General features: G+C 44.2%; 1 protein-coding gene across 1 annotated transcript in view; it reads right to left on the bottom strand.

Moving 5' to 3' along the window:
* MPPED2 (metallophosphoesterase domain containing 2) overlaps positions 1-20,170 on the bottom strand; it is a 205,241-nt gene that overhangs the window by 1,207 nt on the left and 183,864 nt on the right. Inside the window, exons 4-5 of the mRNA XM_010831798.1 lie at positions 7,638-7,753; positions 3,272-3,385 (exon numbers count right to left, since the gene is read on the bottom strand). Of these exons, the coding sequence (XP_010830100.1) occupies positions 3,272-3,385; positions 7,638-7,753 (230 nt within the window). The remainder of the gene's footprint in view (positions 1-3,271; positions 3,386-7,637; positions 7,754-20,170) is intronic.

The following is a 20,170-nucleotide window of genomic DNA, read 5'->3' on the forward strand; positions in this document are numbered from 1 at the left end:
TGCCTCTGTGGAGATGGAATCCTGTGTTGCTGTAGCTGTTGACTTTCAACATGCCCTGAAGGCAGGTCAGGATGGAGAGTGAGGCAGTCTGTGCTCCAGGGAAACTGGTGGAACAGGTCTTTAGAGAGTTAAGATATTTTCAGGAACTGATTTCATGACCCCAATCCTCTGTTGTTCGGTTGCTCAGTCGTGTCCAACTCTTTGTGAACCATGGACTGCAGCACTCCAGGCTTCCCTGCCCTTCACCATTTCTGGGAGTTTGCTCAAACTCATATCCATCGAGTCGGTGATGCCATCCAACCATCTCATCCACTGTTTTCCCCTTCTCCTCCCACCTTCAATCTTTCCCAGCATGAGGGTCTTTTCTAATGAGTCAGCTCTTTGCATCAGGTGGCCAAAGTATTGGAGCTTTAGCATCAGTACTATTCAGGACTGATTTCCTTTAGGATGGACTGGTTGGATCTCCTTGCAGTCCAAGGGACTCTCAAAAGAGTCTTCTCCAACAGCGCAATTTCAAAGCATCGATTCTTCAGTGCTCAGCCTTCTTTATGGTCCATCTCTCACATCTGTACATGATTACTGGAAAAACCATAGCTTTGACTATATCAACCCCAACCTTTGCATCTCTTCATATCTAGAAAAGTACTAAATCCCTTCATGGTAACATTAGCTCCTCGTGACTAGCAGAAAAGCTTTTATAAAGTAAATGCTTGATTGCACTGAATGCCCCCTTCACCAAAATCTTATATATTGACGTTCCTCTACTACCTCTTTGGAACAGTTTCTCAGTTATCCGAGGTGCTGTCTCCCAGGCTGCAGTTCTCATTTTGCCCCAAATAAAACTTAACTCAAAACTCTCACGTTGTGCATCTTTTTAGTCAACATTTTCTTACTTGAATTGTGTGACTTTGATGCTGAGTTCCATTTTATTCAAAAGAATCAGTTATAATCAAATATCTGGGGTCTTCCTGGGTAGCTCAGCAGTGAAGAATCTGCCTGTAATGCAGAAGACTTGGGTTCAACTTCTGGGTCAGGAATATCCCCTGGAGAAGGAAATGGCAACCCACTCCAGTAATCTTGCCTGGAAAATCCTATGGACAAAGGAGGATGGTGGTCTAGCATCCTTGGGGTCGCAAAGAATCGGACACAACTTAGGAACTAAACAAGAAATAATCAAATGTCCAAGTGGTCTGGAGAGATACCACCACAGGACACTGCTTCCTACACTTCTTACACCACTGGACACTGGCTCAAGCAAAAACACTTCCCATCGGCAGTATAAATCTCTTGTGACCTATGAGAAGAAAGCTAAGCAAGTTTCTCTGGGCCTTTGGTATGTATATTCATATCTCTTATAAATTTCAACATGTTGAAATTTTTAGCACGTTTGCAGATTCGCACATGTCCCTGGATACCTTATATTTTGTCTTACAGCCTCTGTAATTAAGTTTGTAATTCTATGTCGGTATCAGGTTCTTATGGCACACAAGACTACATTTGTGAAAAAGAAATTTATCAGGACTTATACAAATAACTGATAAGGCTTTTTTTTCCCCTTCCATTTGCTAAAATTTCTCTATATAAGCCTGTAGAGAGCTTAATGAGGGTCAATGGAAAAAATCTCTTAAGAAAAGAAAAGAAGCATTTAAAATGTGCACTGTTTAGTTCTGGGGTCATAAAGTCTTGTTATCTCTCTCCATCAAGAGGCTGGTATTTGCCCTCTCTCTGCCCTCTTCAGCTGTCTTAAACGAATAAAAGCGAGACAAGTTTATTTGAATATGATCTCCTTCCTTTTAAGCAAGTTTATTATTTGGGGACTTCAGTGGAATTCCCCAATTGTCTGGCTACTTTAAAGCTAATTAATGATTTTTTTAAAAAGGATAAAATGCAAACTTATAGGTGAGGATGCAGAAATTCATAACTGCTCCCCAGAAATGCTATTTAGACATGATCTTCCATCCTTCTTCTACTCCCAGCCCGTATCAGGCCTTAGAGAAGTGCCCTCCTTTCCAAAGAGTGTGGCTCAAAGTCAGGGCAGGATGATATCCGCTCTCAGGGAGCTGGACCCTTGCTCTCCATCTACACAGCTCGTGCCTACACTCGGAGCAAGCTGGATTTTCTCTGGCCCCAGTAGGATGATTTTCAATATGCTGTTTATTACCCACCTAGCCAGGAAGCCACTGGATTGAGGACTTTGCAAAGCAAACTTTGGTTTTTCACAGTGCCAGGCCTAAATTCCTCACCTGCAGGTTCATAAATAACTCAGAGTAACAGCCGTGAGTGAGTGAATATGGAGGCTGCTCACATACACACACTCATTGCACACAAACATATGTAACCAGGAGACGATGGTACAACCACAAAACCTAAGGCCGGTCTGTCCCAAGGCCCAGGGACCCCTGGTTTGAAAAAGGGAGGAGAGAGAAAATCTAGGGCCTCCAGCAAGGCTTTCAGACTCTGTGAACTTGACTTCACAGCTTACCCTGAAAGGCAGAAAACAGCAACTTGACCAGTTCCCATCTAGGGGAGATTTAATTATGCTGTTTAACCTCAGCCCCAACTAAAAGCACGGATGATTTCTGAGAAGTCTGAAATGGTTTTCTGAGCTTTAGTAAGGAAAAGTCTACCTACAAATGTGTAAGTTCCACCACTTCAGTTCTATATCTTTCATTGCATGTACAAAGTTATTAATATTTTTTGGAGAAAGTCTTGTATAATATTTACAGGTAGGAAGAGGCCAAGGACATTATTTAGTCTAAAATCCAGGCCATTTCTTCTAATGCTCTTAAAGAGAAAATCTGTCCTTTATTCCATCTGTGCTGGTCTGCAATAGTGGTTATCAACCACTCTTCATCAGAGCCCTGAGATTCCAGAAGTCATCTGGGGTTAGTGATGGGTTTCCCAAAAGGTGGACCAGATTCGGTTTCTTACTGTTTATGGAGGAGGGCATGGCAACCCACTCTAGTATTGCCTGGAGAACCCCGATAGACAGAGGAGACTGGTGGGCTACAGTCTATGGAGTCACAAAGAGTTGGACACGACTGAGTGACTGAGCACACACGTTCCGCTTACAAGAGAGCAGTTCTCCACAAAATACTTCTCAGCTTTATATGCAAGTGTTTCTCATAACATTTCATCTCACTGAAAGCATTCCACAGGTAGAGTTTGGCAACCACCACTCCAGTTATTCCCGGTAACTAAGGTCTCTGCTGTGGAATGAGATCATGGCTAATGACTCATAATGTTGTGAACCCCTTTCTTCTGGTCTTACCTTCATGGATTCCACCAAACACATGGAGTTTGGGCCGGACTCGCCTCTGGACTGTGTTTAAAAGCTCCACGCAGCCCACTCTCTGAAGCTCCTTTGGAACCCAGTCTCGAAAACCTAAGGGTAAAATGCAATCAATACTCTTAATTTTCTGTCTTCAGGTAAGGTTTCATTTAGACTTTCAGGAAGCCATAACTCACAGAAGGTTTATTACATTATCTGTAATCCTAGCCTCCCCATTAAAGCTTACAATGGCTTTTAAGGAACTTTTCACTCGTCACTTTGTCTTCTTTAGGATCTTGAAAAAAATTTTTTTTTTTGGTTTCCATTTTTTTCCTTCCGTTAATTAACATTTTTTCCCCCCCTCCCTGTGAGGGATTTGATTTATTCAGCCATGGGCTTCAAATCTTCTTCATGGGCCCAATGACATTTATTCCCGGCAGTCCCATACTCTCTCTTTTTCTCTCAATTCAGTTGCTTTCTTTTTTAAATTATAGCTCTCTTAGAGCAGTCTACTTCCAAGATGTAGACTTTAAAGAAGAAGGGCTAGGAGGGACTTCCTATAAACTGGCCACAAGATATCTTGTTCTCTTTATTTTTATTATCATTTTTGATCTTTGGCAGCACAGTGTGGCACGTGGAATCTTAAGAGTTCCCCAACCAGGGATTGAATCTATGCCCCTTTGCAGTGGAAGTACAGAGTCCTAACCATTGGACCGCTAGGGAGGTCCTTGTTCACTTTAAACACATCAACTCTTAACCCTTGGTGGTTCCTGATGACCCACGCTTGGGAATGCCAAGCTCTTCCTCTGGTCTCCTCTCTAGCAACCGGGCAACCATGGTGACCCTGTGGTGGCAATGCAGTAAGCTGGGGCTGATGGACTACCTTTAAGTAAAAGCCACTTAGTTCTATGTCTAATGCAGAAAATCCATAAAAACTGACGTCAATTATAGCAAAAGTCAGCTACTGAATGATTATGGCCCAGAATGGAATCCAATCGCCTCAGTGGGATGGGGTGTTAGGAAAGCAGACAGGCCAAAAGGCTAAGTCATAATCAGTGGGAACACACACCATTGCTCCATTAGGTGATTTCTGCCACTCAGAACTGATCAGTCAGAAAGGGAGAGGCCAGCTCACTCCACTTTGTTTGGCAAAATAGTAGAAATGAAGTTTTAACATCTCTATAAAGACATGCTGACTGGGGAATGGCCAGAGAATATGGAAAAGCGTGGAATATAAGCAAGGGGCCCTATAAAAAATTCAATCAGAGATTTCAAAACTTTGCTAATTAGAGGAAAAACTTTAATCCACAGTGATTGGCATATTCCCTCATGGATTTTTTTTTTTTTTTTTTTTTGAAGAGGGAAAACATCTCATTTCATATATAATCACCTGAGAAAGTGTCTTGCTGGTATCATAATAATGAAGTCCCATGTGTCACGGTTCCTTTCTTAACAGGAAAAGATTCAAGGCCAATTCCCATATCCACCTCCTACCTCCTAGCCCAGAATGTTCACAAGAATTCCCAGTTAACTACACTGATTAATGTTCAGCTTTACCTAATGAAAACTTTGCCTGGCTTTTTATTAATAGAGCTTCTCTAATAGCTCAGTTGGTAAAGAATCCGCCTCCAATGCAGGAGACCCCGGTTCAACTCCTGGGTCGGGAAGATCCCCTTGGAAGAGGGAAAGGCTACTCACTCCAGTATTCTGGCCTGGAGAATTCCATGGACTGTATAGTCCATGGGGTCGCAAAGAGTCAGACACGACTGAGCGACTTTCACTAACATTTTGGAACTCTCTGATGTAGATCTTACTCTGCTACACGCACAGCCACTCTCTAAGTTACTCCAACTTTACTACAAAGAGAGGGATGGTAGCCTCTTTCTTAAGAGTTCCCGGATGGGGGTGGGATGAATTGGGAGGTTGGGATTAACGTATATACAGTACTGATACTATGTATAAAATAGATAACTAATGAGAACCTACTGTATAGCACAGGAAATGCTACTCAGTGCTCTGTGGTGACCTAAATGGGAAGGAAATCTTCCCCCAAAGAGACAGATGTATATGTGTAGCTGATTCACTTTGTTGCACAGAAGAAACCAACATGATATTGTAAAGCAACTATACGCCAATAAAATTAATTAAAAACAGAAAAAGAGTTTCTGGAATGTATGAATTCTTTGGAGGCCAGAATTCAGACTGACTGCCACTTGCTTTTGTACCAAAGCTAATGACTTTGTTAACAACAAATCAATTGTTCTGTTCGAAGTTATTTTCCAAATAATACTTCAGGCATGTAAACATTTCTATGCTGAGGATGTCGAAGTCCCTGACAGTAAGCAGCCTTAAGAGGATCAAGTCCAGACCTAACTAGGTTACTCAGGGAAAGGATCGAGTTGGCTAGGATTTGGTCTCTATAGTGTCTCTCTATTTAAATCACGCTGAGCAGAATACTTAGCCAACAATTTAATGACTTAGTCTCCAATGATTGCAAAACAGGGAAATTAATTACTTATGACTTGATAAAGGTTACTGATAAGTATAACCATGTAAAGTACGGAGAAGGTGGGGGTGGGGTAGGGAAAAACCACAGGGATGGAGATTCTGAAGCTTTGAAAAGTAGGGAAGTGCTGATCTTGTGCAAATCTGTATAAATTCCCCGTCTGCAACAGAACTGGCTCCTTGTCTTATTTCCCTTCACTCCTCTTTATGAAAATGTGCCACCGTGGCTCGTGCCCTGGTCCTCCCTTCCGCTGTTTCTTTGTGAAACACACAGCACTTCCCTTGTCGGGGCAGGAAGGCAGCACTAAGCGGTGTGGGTGGGGAGGGGGTAACATCCATGAAGATTAAATTCACATTGGGGGATATGTGTTAGGTATTTTTTATTTTTCAGGTTGACAGAGGAGGGAAGTGACATGGACAACAACCCCAAACCACAGGGAAAAAGTTACAAAAATCATTCATTTTTGCATTGTTTTCCCCCTCTCTCCAAACCAAGAGGATCAAGAAAACTTTCTTAGAACTGAACATTTAACAATTTAAGACGATAGATTTCATGGTATCTGGTTTTTAATACAATTTTTTTTAAAAAGGAAACTCTCCTACTATAAAGGAAACATCTGGATTGTCTGAGAATATCTTTGTGTGACAAGGCTGTGCCAGCATAATAGACACTCAGTAGATGAGAGGAGCAGGGTGGTGGTCCTGTTTGAAAAGGGGCTTCCCAGGTGGCTCAGCAGTAAAGAATCTGCCTGCCAAGCAGGAGATGTGGGTTCAGTTCCTGGGCTGGGAAGATCCCCTGGAGAAGGAAATGGCAACCCACTCCAATATTCTTGCCCGAGGAATCCCAGGGGCAGAGGAGCCTGGTTGGCTATAGTCCATGGGGTCGAGAGTCAGACACAACTTAGTGACTAAACAACAACAAAACCTGTTTGAAAAATATTCTGTGGCTAAACCAAACCACTAACAAGCACACGAATCATTAGAAGATAATTATATAAGTCAAATAATCATCTTCTGGCCCATAGTCTGGGTAACTGAAGGTAGCTATGGTGCATATTGGCAATCTAAACCTGGATGCAGCTTCACTGTATCTATAAGATCCAGCATCTTTAAGTAAGGTTCAACATACTGTGCTGTGCTTAGTCGCTCAGTCGTGTCCAACTCGTTGCGACCCCATGGACTGTAGCTCACCAGGCTCCTCTGTCCATGGGGATTCTCCAGGCAAGAATAGTGGAGTGGGTTGCTATGCCCTCCTCCAGGAGATCCAGGAATTGAGCCCAGGTCTCCCACATTACAGGCAATTTTTTTTTTTTTCCGTCTGAGCCACCATAAGTCCTTACTTAACACTTTGGCTTAAAAAAAGAGAGAGTAAAAAGATTCTTTTCCTGTATAATTAGCTCAGTGTTAAACTTTTAAAGCTCTCCTAGATTCCACTATTACAAGGAAAAGGAAAATGAGTTCCTTTGAATGAAAGATTCCATCATTTCATTACCATTCAAAAGCCCTGTGATTGGGAGGTCTGTGTCTTCCATCCATTCCCCACCCCACCCCCTCACTCCAAAGTGAATACAGTTCTTAAAATAAATGATCAAGCTCAAAGGACTGTGGTGCTCTATGCTCATTTTATTTTTTCCTGAGTTGACTAAATCAAAAAATTTAATTTCAAGAACACCTGTAAGCCCAGCAGAACTGCTGAGTTTAATTATCATACTGGGTTTCTTTAAAGACATTGACTTTTCTTTTTTCGATCACTTCTTTTTTTTTTTTTTTGAGGAAAATGATTATGTCCCTGAAGCATTAGTCATTATGCTTGGGAAAAAAGGCATCACAGATAACGAAAGGACACCTTTGCTTCACTTACCTAGAGGAGGTCCGTGTGTCATGAGTATGTCAATGCCCTCGGGGATGAGGTTCCACTTGTCCAGCAGAGATTGACCTCTGGGCAGGTTAAAGCCCCATCCATTAAACCACGGGGTCCTTTGGGGGAGATAATGTACATGGTATCAGGCCAGCAGAGCCATATGTCCGCTCTACACGATTTCTCTCTCACACATTCATTCCCCTATGGTTTGCATTGCTCTCTTTTCTCTTTTTGATGGTTGGCCCTGGCAGCAGGATGCTTTTTTGTTGACTGCTTCAAAACCAGTGCATCTGAAAATCAAGTGTGGAGCCTATGAATTGTTCAACTAGAAAGGGGCACAAGAGCCTTTCCAGTGGAGACTTTCCCAGCAGACCTCTATCAAAATCTTAACAATGCTTTGTCTTACCCCAAATCTCAGTGCTTCCGAAAGATGCCCAACCCAGATCTGAAGCCTATCCACTCTTGCTATAGTGTCTCAGGGCTAAGAAATTTCATCACTCTCCCTTCTTCCTCACCATCACTATGGAAGGGCTTCACCAGATTCTTACTGAAATTCTTGGAGAAATAGACAAGCGCTCTGAAGGCAGAAACCTGTGCACTTATGAGATGTTTTGAACATCCTGGACTGAGAATGCTGAAAAAATTTGGGAGGCGGGGGGCTCTGAAAGGTGAGAAGGGACACAGGGAACAAAAACTCAATGTGGAATTTTTCCCCATCACTGAAAGGAAGACTTCTGGGGACATTCTTGGTCACTCTGGAATCCATTCTCCTGACACCAAATGCATGCATTCCACCCTCTCAGGGATGTCTGCTCTAGGAATGAGTTTCTGAGATTGATGCTCTACATCGAAATGATGGTGTCTTCGTCCATGCAATGAGGGTTTCTAACTGGAGCTGAAAATGTCTCTATCATTTATAACAACGGGAGAATGATCATTTTTCTTCTGTAAATACGACAGACTAAATCACATCGGCACCAAACCGTGCCCAGTGCTGTCCTGTTCCCAAACATCTAGATGGAACCGTTGTTTTTCAAAACCAATTCTCTTTTGTGCTGCAGGAAAATTCTAATTTACTAGGGTATACACGTCAAAGACAAGTTGGTCAGTTTCCTGGCTAAGCCCAACTTTTCCCTTCAGCTTAAGCTGCCCCGTCCATGCCCACTGAGAGAGGTAACCCTGTGTACAAGGGCGCCTGGTTTGTTACAGCTAATAAAATGGGGGCATGACTATTTAAAGCCAGTCATGGGTTAGACTAATTAGTGACTCTCAAGACTCTGCACTCAGAAACACTTAGCCATCATTCTTTTGGGGGTGGGCATGCATAGTCAAGGGGCTTCCCAGGTAGCGCTAGTGGTAAAGAACCTGCCTGCCAATGCAGGAGACGTGAGAGTTGTGGGTTCGATCCCTGGGTCCAGAAGATCCCCTGGAGGAGGGCATGGCAATCCACTCCAGTATTCTTGTCTGGAGAATTCCATGGACAGAGGAGCCTGGCGGGCTACAGTCCACAGACTCACAAAGAGTTGGACACGATTGAAGCGACTTAACACACACGTGTGCATGGTCAAGGCCAGAGGTGAAAAGATGGCACCTGACAGCCTGGTGAAGATCCACCTTAAGGTGGGAACCACACCTGAGGTGGCTGAGAGTAAGTTTCAGAGAAAACAGACTGTGTGGCCTCAGCTAGAAAAAGAGAAACCAGGAAATATCTGACTTGGTTCCTAACCAAGTCCCTAAGCCATCCTCAGAAAACTTACTTGTAATAACAATAGCTATTCAATAACAATCATCATTATTAAAGCCATTATTTAGTGAGTGTTCACTCCATGTCAAGGTACCACTCTAAGTCCTTTATTTGTATTAACACATTCAAAGCTCACAACGAGCTCATGAGATAGGTGCTCTTATTAAGCACATTTTACAGATGAGAAAATGGAAGTACAGAGCGGTCAGGTAAACACAGCCAATGAACCAGACTAAAACCCAAGCAGTCTGATTCCAAAACCAAGACTCTTAATCACCATGCAATTCTCCTTCTCATATGCAACCTGGATTAATTTACTTCTTGCCATGAGTAAGCCTGCCTCTGTATTCTTTCAAGTTTGAGTGTCTTATTGCTTGAAGTCAAATGAGCTCTGAACCAGAACAGGACATCAACTGCATGGTTCTGAAATCCAGCTATAAGATGCTGAAGTGCACAGGGATGGTTTCTGCCTATGAAAGTCATCCTCAGGATTTTGTTGGAGCGGCCTAAAGAGAGGGCTTCCTTGGGTGGCTCGGTGGTAAAGGACCCACTGGCCAATTCAGGAGATGTGGCTTCGATTCCTGGGTCGGGGAGATCCCTTGAAGAAGGAAATGTCTCCTACGTTGGCAGGCAGTTTCTTTTTTCTCATCTGTAAAAAGTGGATTGCCATTTTCTTCTCCAGTAACTCATTCTTGCCTGGAAATCCCATGGACAGAGGAGCCTGATGAGCTACAGTCCATGGGGTCACAAAAAGTCAGACACGACTTACTGACTAAACAACAACAACAACAAAAGACAAGTCATGGTTTCATTTCTGGGATCCTAACTTGAGAAGTATGGAAGCCTAGTATTGCCCGGGAGCTATTTTACACCATGCAGATAGTTTGTGGTTGAAAAAAAAATCACCACAAAGAATGCCAAGCCAAGAAGCAGAGTGCCTTGATGATCTTGTTGGCATGGGAAACCACAATTTCTTCCAAGTATATAAGCCACCAAAATCCTTTTCTTCTTATTAGTTTGAGTTAGATCCTGTTTCTTGCAACTAAAATAGTTCTAATATATACAGTTACTGCATTGAGTATGGTGGTGGTGGTTTAGTCATTAGTGTTCATTGCTCAGTCGTGGCAAACTTTTTGTTGGACTGTAGTCCAGATCCCGTGGACTGTAGCCCTCCAGGCTCCTCTGTCCATGGGATCTCCCAGGCAAGAATACTGGAGTGGATTGCCATTTCCTTCTCCAGGGGATCTTCCCGACCCAAGATCAAACCCAGGTCTCCTGCATTGCAGGTAGATTTTTTACCGATTGGGCTATCTGAGAAGCCCTGTAAATGACCTATGTATCTGTGGTTGGCAATCATTATCCACACCCCAAGATATCCATGTCCTAATCCCTGGAGCCTATAAATATATTACTTTTCATGACAAAGGGGGATTAAAAGTCTGCCAATGGAGTTCAGGACCTAACCTTAAACTATGGAGTGGAGATGATCCTGGATTACCTAGGTGGGTCAGCGAAAGCACAAAGTCCTTAAAAGGGAAGAAGGCAGGCAAAGGAGATTAAAGTGATGCAATGTAAGAAACAATCAACTTGCTGTGGCTGGCTTTGAAGAGGAAGGAAGAGGAACACAAACTAAGGAATGTGGGCAGTGTCAAGAAGCTGGAGAAGGTAAGGAGAGAAAACAAAGGCTCTCGCAGAGACTCTAGAAAGGAGTCCAGCCCTGTTGACACCTGGATTCAGCCCAGCGTGACCACTGTCAGATTTCTGACCAACAGATTGAGAGGTAATAAGTATGTGTCAGCTTAGGTAAATGGGTAAAGAAGATGCGGTATACATGTACAATGACTACTACTCAGCCACGAAAGAGAGTAAATGTTTCACATTTGCAGTAACATGGATGGATTTGGAGGGTTTTATGCCACATGAAGTGTCAGGCACAGAAAGACAAATACTGTATGATACCACTTAAATGTGGAATCTAACAAATACAACAAACTAGGGCATGTAACAAAAAAAAAAGAAAGCAGATTCACCAGATATAGAGAACACGTTAGTGGTTACCAGAGGGGAGAGGAGAGGAAGGAGGTGCAATACCGAGGGAGGGGAGCAGGAGGTACAAACGGTTAGGTGCAAAATGAGCTACAAGGATGTATTGGACAATATGGGGAATATGGGCAGTATTTTATAATAACTATAAATGGAGTATAACCTTTAAAAATTGTGACTATATTGTACACCTGTAACATATTGTACAACTATACTGCAATTTAAAATATATTAAAAATAAATATATGTTGTTTTATGCCACTAAATTTGTGATGATCTGTTATAACAGCAACAGAAAACTAATCAAACTGTCTAGTTATAAAATCTAGGGACTAAATAGGGACTTCCTTGGTGGTCCAGTGGCCAAGACTCTGTGCTCCCAATGCGGGGGCGGGGTTCGATCCCTGGTCAGAGAACTAGATCCCATTTGCTGCAACTAAGAGTTCATCTGCTGCAACTAAGACCCAGCACAGTCAAATAAATAAATGAACAAACAAACAAAATATACTTGAAAAAAATCCATGGATTACGAGCGGCCTGAGACTCACCTGGTACACAGTGTACATTCGATCAACAGTCCTTCCACAACCACACTGTCTGTGACCCTTTCAGACCTCAATGAGCCAACCTTGCTCTCTCTTGACTTCTAGGACTAGCCTGTCTTCAGGATCTTCAATATTTTCATTAGAGTCTAAAACAGAGCTTTGCCAATTTGGGATGCCCATCTTTCCCCTTTATTATACAATAATGATCTGCTTCCCAGATTTGTTTTAAAAGTAAAGAGAGAGAGAGAAAAAAAGACAAGTTCAGAACCCAGTGAAGACTTAGTGAGCATTCTGGCATGAGAGAGAGGAAAATAAGCAAAAACATCTGTTATCCTAGATTTTGAAAACAAGCTTCTGGGCCGATGGGTCCTGTCTGAATGGTGAATAAAGAAGGGTTTGAAAGAGTCCCAAGCACACCCAAGTCGTTGCTACAATGAGGGTCTCTGATTTCACTGCCGGAGTCTGTCCGAGGGCAGTCAGCCCCTGAACCCCCAGGGTATCCCAGCGGCTTCCAGAGTCAAAGGAATGGGACACTCTTTCCAGTTTTTCCTGATAGAATTTTCTCTTAGAAACCCACAGCCATATTCCCCCACGAAATGCTCAGTTTTACAAGGGCTCTGTAACAGATTAAGACAGGCCCATGGTCTAGAGATACCTTAAATTTTATTTGGTTAATGTTAAGCCTATGACAAAATCCAGATGGTTCCAAGTTAAGGGTAAACTTTGAAAATGTTTGGCTTTTCTTTTGACTCAAACCTGTATGTGCACAAGAGCAAGAGAGAGGTTAAGTTATATGAAAACGAACATTTATCAAGTCCCTGATATGCTTGCTTCCCTGGTGGCTTAGACAGTAAAGAATCTGTCTGCAGTGTGGGAGACCCAGGTTCGATCCCTGGGTGGGGAAGATCCCCTTAAGAAGGGCATGGCAACCCACTCCAGTATTCTTGCCTGAAGAATCCCATGGACAGAAAAGACTGGTGGGCTACAGTTCATGGGGTTGCAGAAAGTTGGACACAACTAAATGAACATAAAGAAATATGCTTTCCATAGGGGTTTGTCTTTATATAGACTATTACATTTATTAATAATTTCTTATAACAGTCCTTGATATTGGTATCAACAATCCTTGATATCGAAAAAAATAATCCTTGATAATCCTTAGGTATTATCAGCTCTGTTTTTATATAAAAAGCCTGATGATCAGTGATGCCCAGTCATTTATTCATGTTCCCAGGGTTGGCAAGAGGCAGAACCAAGATTTTAACCCAGATCTGCTGGCTTCAAAGCCTGTGTTCTCTCTGTGCACAATGCAGAACTAAAATCTTGCAGCCCAGTTTTCATTTTGGCTTTCACATATATAAACAAGGCTGATCAATACAGTCTCTGAGGCTGTGCATTGCGTAACTGCAGAGGGCTCCACGGCACCGTGATGGAGGCGGCTCTTAGTGAAAATTCAGTGTGACTTCAACAATGCTAGATGCTTTCTGTTCCTCTGGATCCTCCAGATCAGGCCTTTTCCATAAGACAGTGACCAATAAATGGGAAAAGCAGCCCAGTGATGGGCTCTAGAATTATCCCAGCATGGTACAATAAATGGGACATATAGAAGTGGGAGAGCTGTGTGCTCATTCGCATTCTGGAATCAATTCACCAAGACTGTCTACAAGACCTTTAGATAGGAGAAAGAACCTCAGTGGGCCAGTTTCTTCATCTGAGCAAAGAATGAGTGGGTGGATGCCATTACAGGAGTTCAGGACTGCTTTTGGACTTCCCTGGTGGGTCAGATGGTAAAAGAATCTGCCCGCAATGCAGGAGACCTGGGTTCAATCCCTGGGTTGGCAAGATTCCCCTGGAGAAGGGAATGGCTACCCACTCCAGTATTGCTTTTAGGCTACAGAAATGTTATGCAGAGGCCCCAAAGCAGGTACACGCAGGGGTGTTCTTGCTGAGGGGGAAGGGGCTCCAAACCTGCTCACTCCCTCAGCCCCCTCCTCCTTTCTGACTTACACTTCTGAGCACAACTGGCAAAACCTGGCATTTGATGATCTTTCTGTGATCTAAAAACCACCAAATTCTATCACTCTCTGCAGCCTATCTATGTTCTGAGTAAGTGCTGCAAATTGCACTCAATGAATTACCTAAACTGCCTGTAAGGGACCAAGTCCAGTGTGGGAGAAAGAGCCGCACAGAGTGGAGACTGACCGTGTTAGCATCAATGAATAATGTTTTATCCAGTTGAGTTTCAACCTGAAACATGAAACCCCAGCAGTAAGCCCATCAGGGGTTCACTGGAAAATGTGTGCACAGCCAATCTCCAGTGGCCCACAATGAGTTTTGTTCTGTAGCAATGGGGAGGCAAGAGGGGGAAGGAGGAGGAGGGGAGAATCCACAGGAACAACGTCTACTGCCTTGGCCAAGGACTTAATAATTAGCTGTGACTAACAAATGCCACATGGGAACCGACTTGTAAGAAAATGCCCCACAAAGCACCCCACTGCCAATGGGCCAATCCGAGCCCGCGACCGCCCCTCCTAGACAGGGATCAGAAAGTCCTGGAAGGAAGGGGAGGTCGTCAGCTGCCTGAAGCCAGTGGACCGAAGACTCAGATGGATGGACGTTCGAGATGCTGTCAAGGCACCCTCCCCCTTGTTCTCAGAATTACAAGCACTTGGCCTCTCTGAGCTGAGAGTCCAGGGGCAGGTGCTATGGGAGTTCACAGAGGCAGAACTTGTTCCGAACAATGTCAATACAAAACAGGTTTGTTCTCTGGAAGCAGGCTGAGATGAAATCACTGCAAAGGTCATGTGTGTTTGCCATACACAATCCTGTGGGGCGGGCGGAAGGGAGCTGCCGGAGCATAAATCCCAGGTTTGGACAGGTGAATGGCCGTTCACTCCCCCACCAACTCCAGTTGGGGCTGGGTGCACCCCAGCAAAGCAGGATTTGGAAACGAACAGTTGGTACTTGTTCAGTTCAGATGGGCTACTCAGGTTTACAGCCCTGGTGCTGGGCAGTGCCAACAATTCCCCAAGGGCTATGAGACCAGGGCAGGGTGCATCACCAAGGTTTGGGATTCTTAATGAAGACAGTTGCCTGGGTGCCCCCCTGCAGAGATTAGGGCTGGAAGCACTAGGCGGGATCTGCTGGGATTCTGCACGAAAGCTGTAAAGGGGAAAAGTGCAAGCTCAGGGAACACCCGGATTTAATTAAGAGCTGGAGGGTTGGCTGTGCCACTTAAAACTACAAGAACCTGGGGGTTTTGTAAAAGTTAGCCATTCTTGTTTTGAAGGCGGTAGGTACAATACACATTCAAGTCCCAGGTCTGTTCACCGGCTGGCTTCTCTGACTCTTAGTTTTCTCAACTTTCAAAAAGTAACAGAATATCTGCCTAAGTAGATAAAGTGAGACGATGTCATTTATGTAAAACTTTTGGCAGAGAACTGCCAGAGAATATTAATGTGCAGCTTCTAATTTATATATGCTGTATACTGACAGTGTGTGAGATGTATATATACACATGTGTACAGACATGATTGTTCACGTTATTTTTTTCTCTCTAGAATTTCCCAAGCTATGGCTCATCAAACCCTAGACCCCACTGCACCAGACTCTGGAAGAGTCCCCAGTGCCCAGGCAAGCGTTACTAGATGGCTAGATAGTGCCTGATTTCCTCTGGCTGATTACTTATTAAAAGGCACTTCCTCAGCTCACGTCTGAGTGGAAGTTTTTCAGAAAGGCACTCCCTTGCTTGGTGGCTGGCTCAGTCTTGCATAGACAATCCCGTGGAATGTGAGAGCACAGGGCAAAACGGTTAGTCAAGGCTGCTTAGCCGGCAAGTACAGGTGGCTAGATTTTGACAGGATTTTAAATTGGGGAAGTTCAAGGAAGGGGGTTGCTCTGGGTCCCTGGAATATTTATAATAAGGGGGCTCAGAGAGGTTCCGTGGAGGAATCGACACGCTACTAATTAAAGCCATCACTGCCGCCTGGCACCTCTGTGAAGCAAAACTCAGGAACCAGGAGCCAGTTTCCACATTCCCTTTCTTTTCTAAGTGGTAGAGCTTCGGAATCGCAACCTCCTCCACGCCGGGCACTCCCGGCCGCCACCAGCCCCTCTGACTACACATCACATCAGGTCCGAGAGAAGCTAATTTAACCACCGCTGGTTAAAATCACACCGCACTTCACAGCGCCTTTCACATGCCATGAAGCTGTCATGATAATTCTTGATCTCTGGCTCACCTGACAGCTTAGCCCTCCCTTGACTGCAAAGCTTCCCGTCAGTTAGAAATAGCAGTTTCCCTGGCACCAGATGTGTCATCCTGAATACCCAGATGAAAGGCAGACACCTGCCCCGCTCACCTCCTTGCTTCCTTTTCTCTCCGCAGCTCTGGAGTTTGTTTAAGAAGCCAGCCCTCTCCCTCCCTGAGTCCCTCCACTTGGCAGCCTGGAAGTTACTCTCCCATGCAATTAAAAAGCTGTCTTGCATTAGCCCATGGAAGGTCGTGCAGCAAAGAGACGCACGCGGTAACTGACGTCGCTAGAAGAGAGACGCAAAGCTGAATTTCAAGGGGAGACTGACACCCCTGGGCAGCTGCCTGGGAAGCCTGCCTTACCCAAACCACGGGCTCAGCTGCCTCCAAAGGGCAGGGCCGGCTTCTCTCACACCAGCTGTCTAATCCCATCACTTCACTATGGCCTGGTAGCTTCGCCTTTCATTATGAGGTCCTTGGGATGAAAAGAGATACTGTGTTGATAAAGGGCAGGCCTGGATGAATAACGTGGTCGGTTGCCATAGACAGGACAAGAGCAAATCACAACCAAGGTAGCCACCTGAGGCCCACGAGCTACAAGTAGAGGTTTTGTAATCCCAGTCAGCACACACCTCTGTCTTGACAAACAGGCTGACGGTGTCCTCTTTTTGTAAATAACGAGGAGCAAGCGTCAGAAGTAAGCCTCTGCTACCATTTTCCTCTCTTGATGGAAAGGACATGATGTAAGCAGAGTTTGCTTTAGGAGCCAAGATAAAAAAAAAAAAAAAACACTCTGACCTGTTTTTGAACTTGGTGTGCCCTGAATTATTAAAAATAATGTTACAGCATCTGCCTGGCCCTCCAAAGCATACCTGCTTTTAATCTTCAAAACAAGTTCACAGCAGGAAGAGAAAGATTTTCAATCGGTTTCCTTCCCATTGGGCTGTGACGGAGACTGTTCCCATCCATCAAGGAAAGAATCCGACAGGGGAAAGGAAAGACCGTGGCAGGACTTCTGTCTTGGTGGGTAGGTGAGGCGGCCTTGGGGTTATGCCCTGATGCTTCCAGACATGGCTCTTGGTTTTGTCGACAAGGAAATCAGAGGACCGGGTACCAGGGCGCCTGACCAGGAGGGGCCTGCATCCAAGCACCCCCAACGCGACCTGTATTAATTGACATCTAATCCCCAGCAGGGAGAATTCCTCAAAGAGGGGCATCACGGCCAAGTTTGAAAGAAAAAGGAGGCTCAGTGGATAGAGAGAAGCAGAAAAAAGAAAAGCAGGATTCATTTTCTCTAATAAGTTTTATTATGGTAAAATAAAAATATGTAGCATAAAATTTAATATTCTAACCATTTGTGAGTGTCTAATTCAGTGGCATTAAGTACATTCACAATGCTGTACAACCATCACCACTGTCCATCCCCTGAGCTTTTTCACATCCCCGATAGCAGATGTGACCCACTGACAATAGCTTCCTGTCTCTCCTCCCCCCAGCCCGACAGCCACTTTCTGTCTCCACAAATATGACCACTCCAGGTGCCCTGTGTAAGTGGAATCTTACTGTATTTGTCCTTGTGGGTCTTGCTTATTTTGCTTAGCATCATATGCTCAAGATTCATCCAAGCTGAAGCATGTGTCAGAAATTCATTCCTTTTTACAGCTGAAAAAATTCCACTGTATGGGTATACAGCATTCACTTTTTTTTTTTTTCATCTAAGGTTTCTGAAAGTCCAGGATGTGCCAGGCACTAAGCTTGGCCATCAGGCATCAAGGATGAAAAGTCTGAGTTCCTTTTTGCAGCAAGTGCACAGATACTGGGTTAAAAGCTCAGAGGATGGGATCGGTATGGTCCTTCTGGGGCATTTAATCACTCAGCAGACATGACCTGGATGCCTATAGTGAGCCAGGGTCTGGCAAGGTCACTGCTGGGAATACAAAACTGAACACAGTTTCCAGGATAAACCCATGGCTCACCATTTCATAGGTAAAGTTGCCCTGGACTAGAAGTCTTTAAATGCTGATCTTCTTTCCTAAGTAACCTAATTTCTGAAGAACTTGGGGGAATACCAAAATGATCTGAGGACGAACCAGCAATTTCAAGTGCAGACTGGACAGGAGGGGACCAGGGGCAGAGCAATCAGGACTTTGGGGAGAGGTGTCTCCTTCCACGTCCACCCCTTAGGAAGACTCCGGGGCTAATACCAGAAACACGAAACAGAGCCACATCCTACCGGAGAACAAGCCTGGCAGGGCAGTGTGTGTCACACGCCTGGCTGACTCGAAAGCACGGGACAAAAAGGACAGGGCAGGAGGTGGGAAGACTGCCAGGTACTCGGCAACTGTGCAGACAGCACCTGCCCCCACCCCACTATCCTGCAGACATGTCACAGACACCTAGCCGGAAGGGAGTCTTTATGTAGCTTAGGTTTCCCAAAAGAGTAAGAAAACGAGGAAAGGGGGCTTTGGGGTTAGCTGGATATGATCGTGTTACACAGTGAACTCTTTAAGAATTGACGTTAACAGACAGGAATGGACTGATAAAATCTCTGCTCCCAAATAGAGGATAAAACAGTATTTTGTTGTGTTTTGTTTAGAACATGTCTGTGTTGAGTGTGTTTTGTCACATACACATTTTGCTTTTGCTGGTTTCTTTTTATATAATTTAATATTTGAGGGTACCAGGGGGAGGACTGCACTGGTAAGAAAGCCTGACCCTGAAAAACAGACCCAAAGAGAGTAAATGATGAGAGGGCCAAAACCCACTAGGCAGCCACTCGTTAAACACCACAAGGAAGATTGGAAGTTCAGTGACTTCCTTGGCCTGGTTCACCACCGTGTCCCGAGCACCTGACCCAGAGCAGAAACTTAAGTGTTTGTCAGCTGAACTGAGCTAAGAATGAGTGTTCATGAGGTGTTTGTAACTTCATGAGAAAATGTGCTTTCCCTGATGGTCAGTGGAAAAGCCAACTTGCAGATCAGGATGAATCCAAGGATGTAAAAAAATGCTTAGAAAAAAGAAACAGATCAATATGCTAAATGGTAATCTCAGAGGCTACAGAAGAATCAAGAATGATTTTTCCCCCCTTCTATTTGTCTATTATTCTTTACTTTTTCTGTACTGAATTATCATTGGGGGGGGGGATTTTTTTATCCAGTGTGAGATGACTATAGGCTTCCTCAGTGGCTCAGCTGGTAAAGAATCTGCCTGCAATGTAGGAGATGTGGGTTCGATCCCTGGGTCAAAAAGATCCCCTGGAGAAGGAAATGGCAACCCTTCAGTATTCTTGCCTGGGAAATCCATGGACAGAGGAGCCTGGCGGGCTACAATCCACGGGGTCACAAAGTGTTGGACACAATTTAGCGACTAAACCTAAAATGCCCATATAGTCAAATGCAAGTTGAGCATGGATGGAAAGATTTGGAGGATCCGTAATCTACTTAGACTGCAAAGCGGTTTCTTCCAGAGGGTGAAGAAACTGATGGATTTAGGGGACTTGAGCTCAGGAAGCTGGCACAGGGCTTGCCATCTTTATCGCCCTTCCTCATTGCCACTTGTAGGGATGGAAAGGTGTGTTGAGCAGCAGTCTTTTTAAATTATTCAAGTAATTTAATACATATTTACTGCTCCTTGGAAAAAAAGCTATGGCCAATCTCCTTGGAAGAAAAGCTATGACCAACCTAGACAACATTTTAAAAAGCAGAGACATTACTTTGCTGACAAAGGTCCATCTATCAAAGCTATGGTTTTTTCAGCAGTCATGTACAGGTGCGAGAGTTGGACTATAAAGAAAGCTGAGCACCGAAGAATTGATGCTTTTGAACTGTGGTGCTGAAGAAGACTCTTGAGAGTCCCTTGGACTACAAGGAGATCCAACCAGTCCATCCTAAAGGAAATCAGTTGGAAGGACTGATGCTGAAACTGAAGCTCCAAAACTTTGGCCACCTGA

Source organism: Bison bison, unplaced genomic scaffold (genome assembly GCF_000754665.1).
Source record: "Bison bison bison isolate TAMUID 2011002044 unplaced genomic scaffold, Bison_UMD1.0 scf7180017864531, whole genome shotgun sequence".
Lineage (NCBI taxonomy): Eukaryota > Metazoa > Chordata > Mammalia > Artiodactyla > Bovidae > Bison > Bison bison.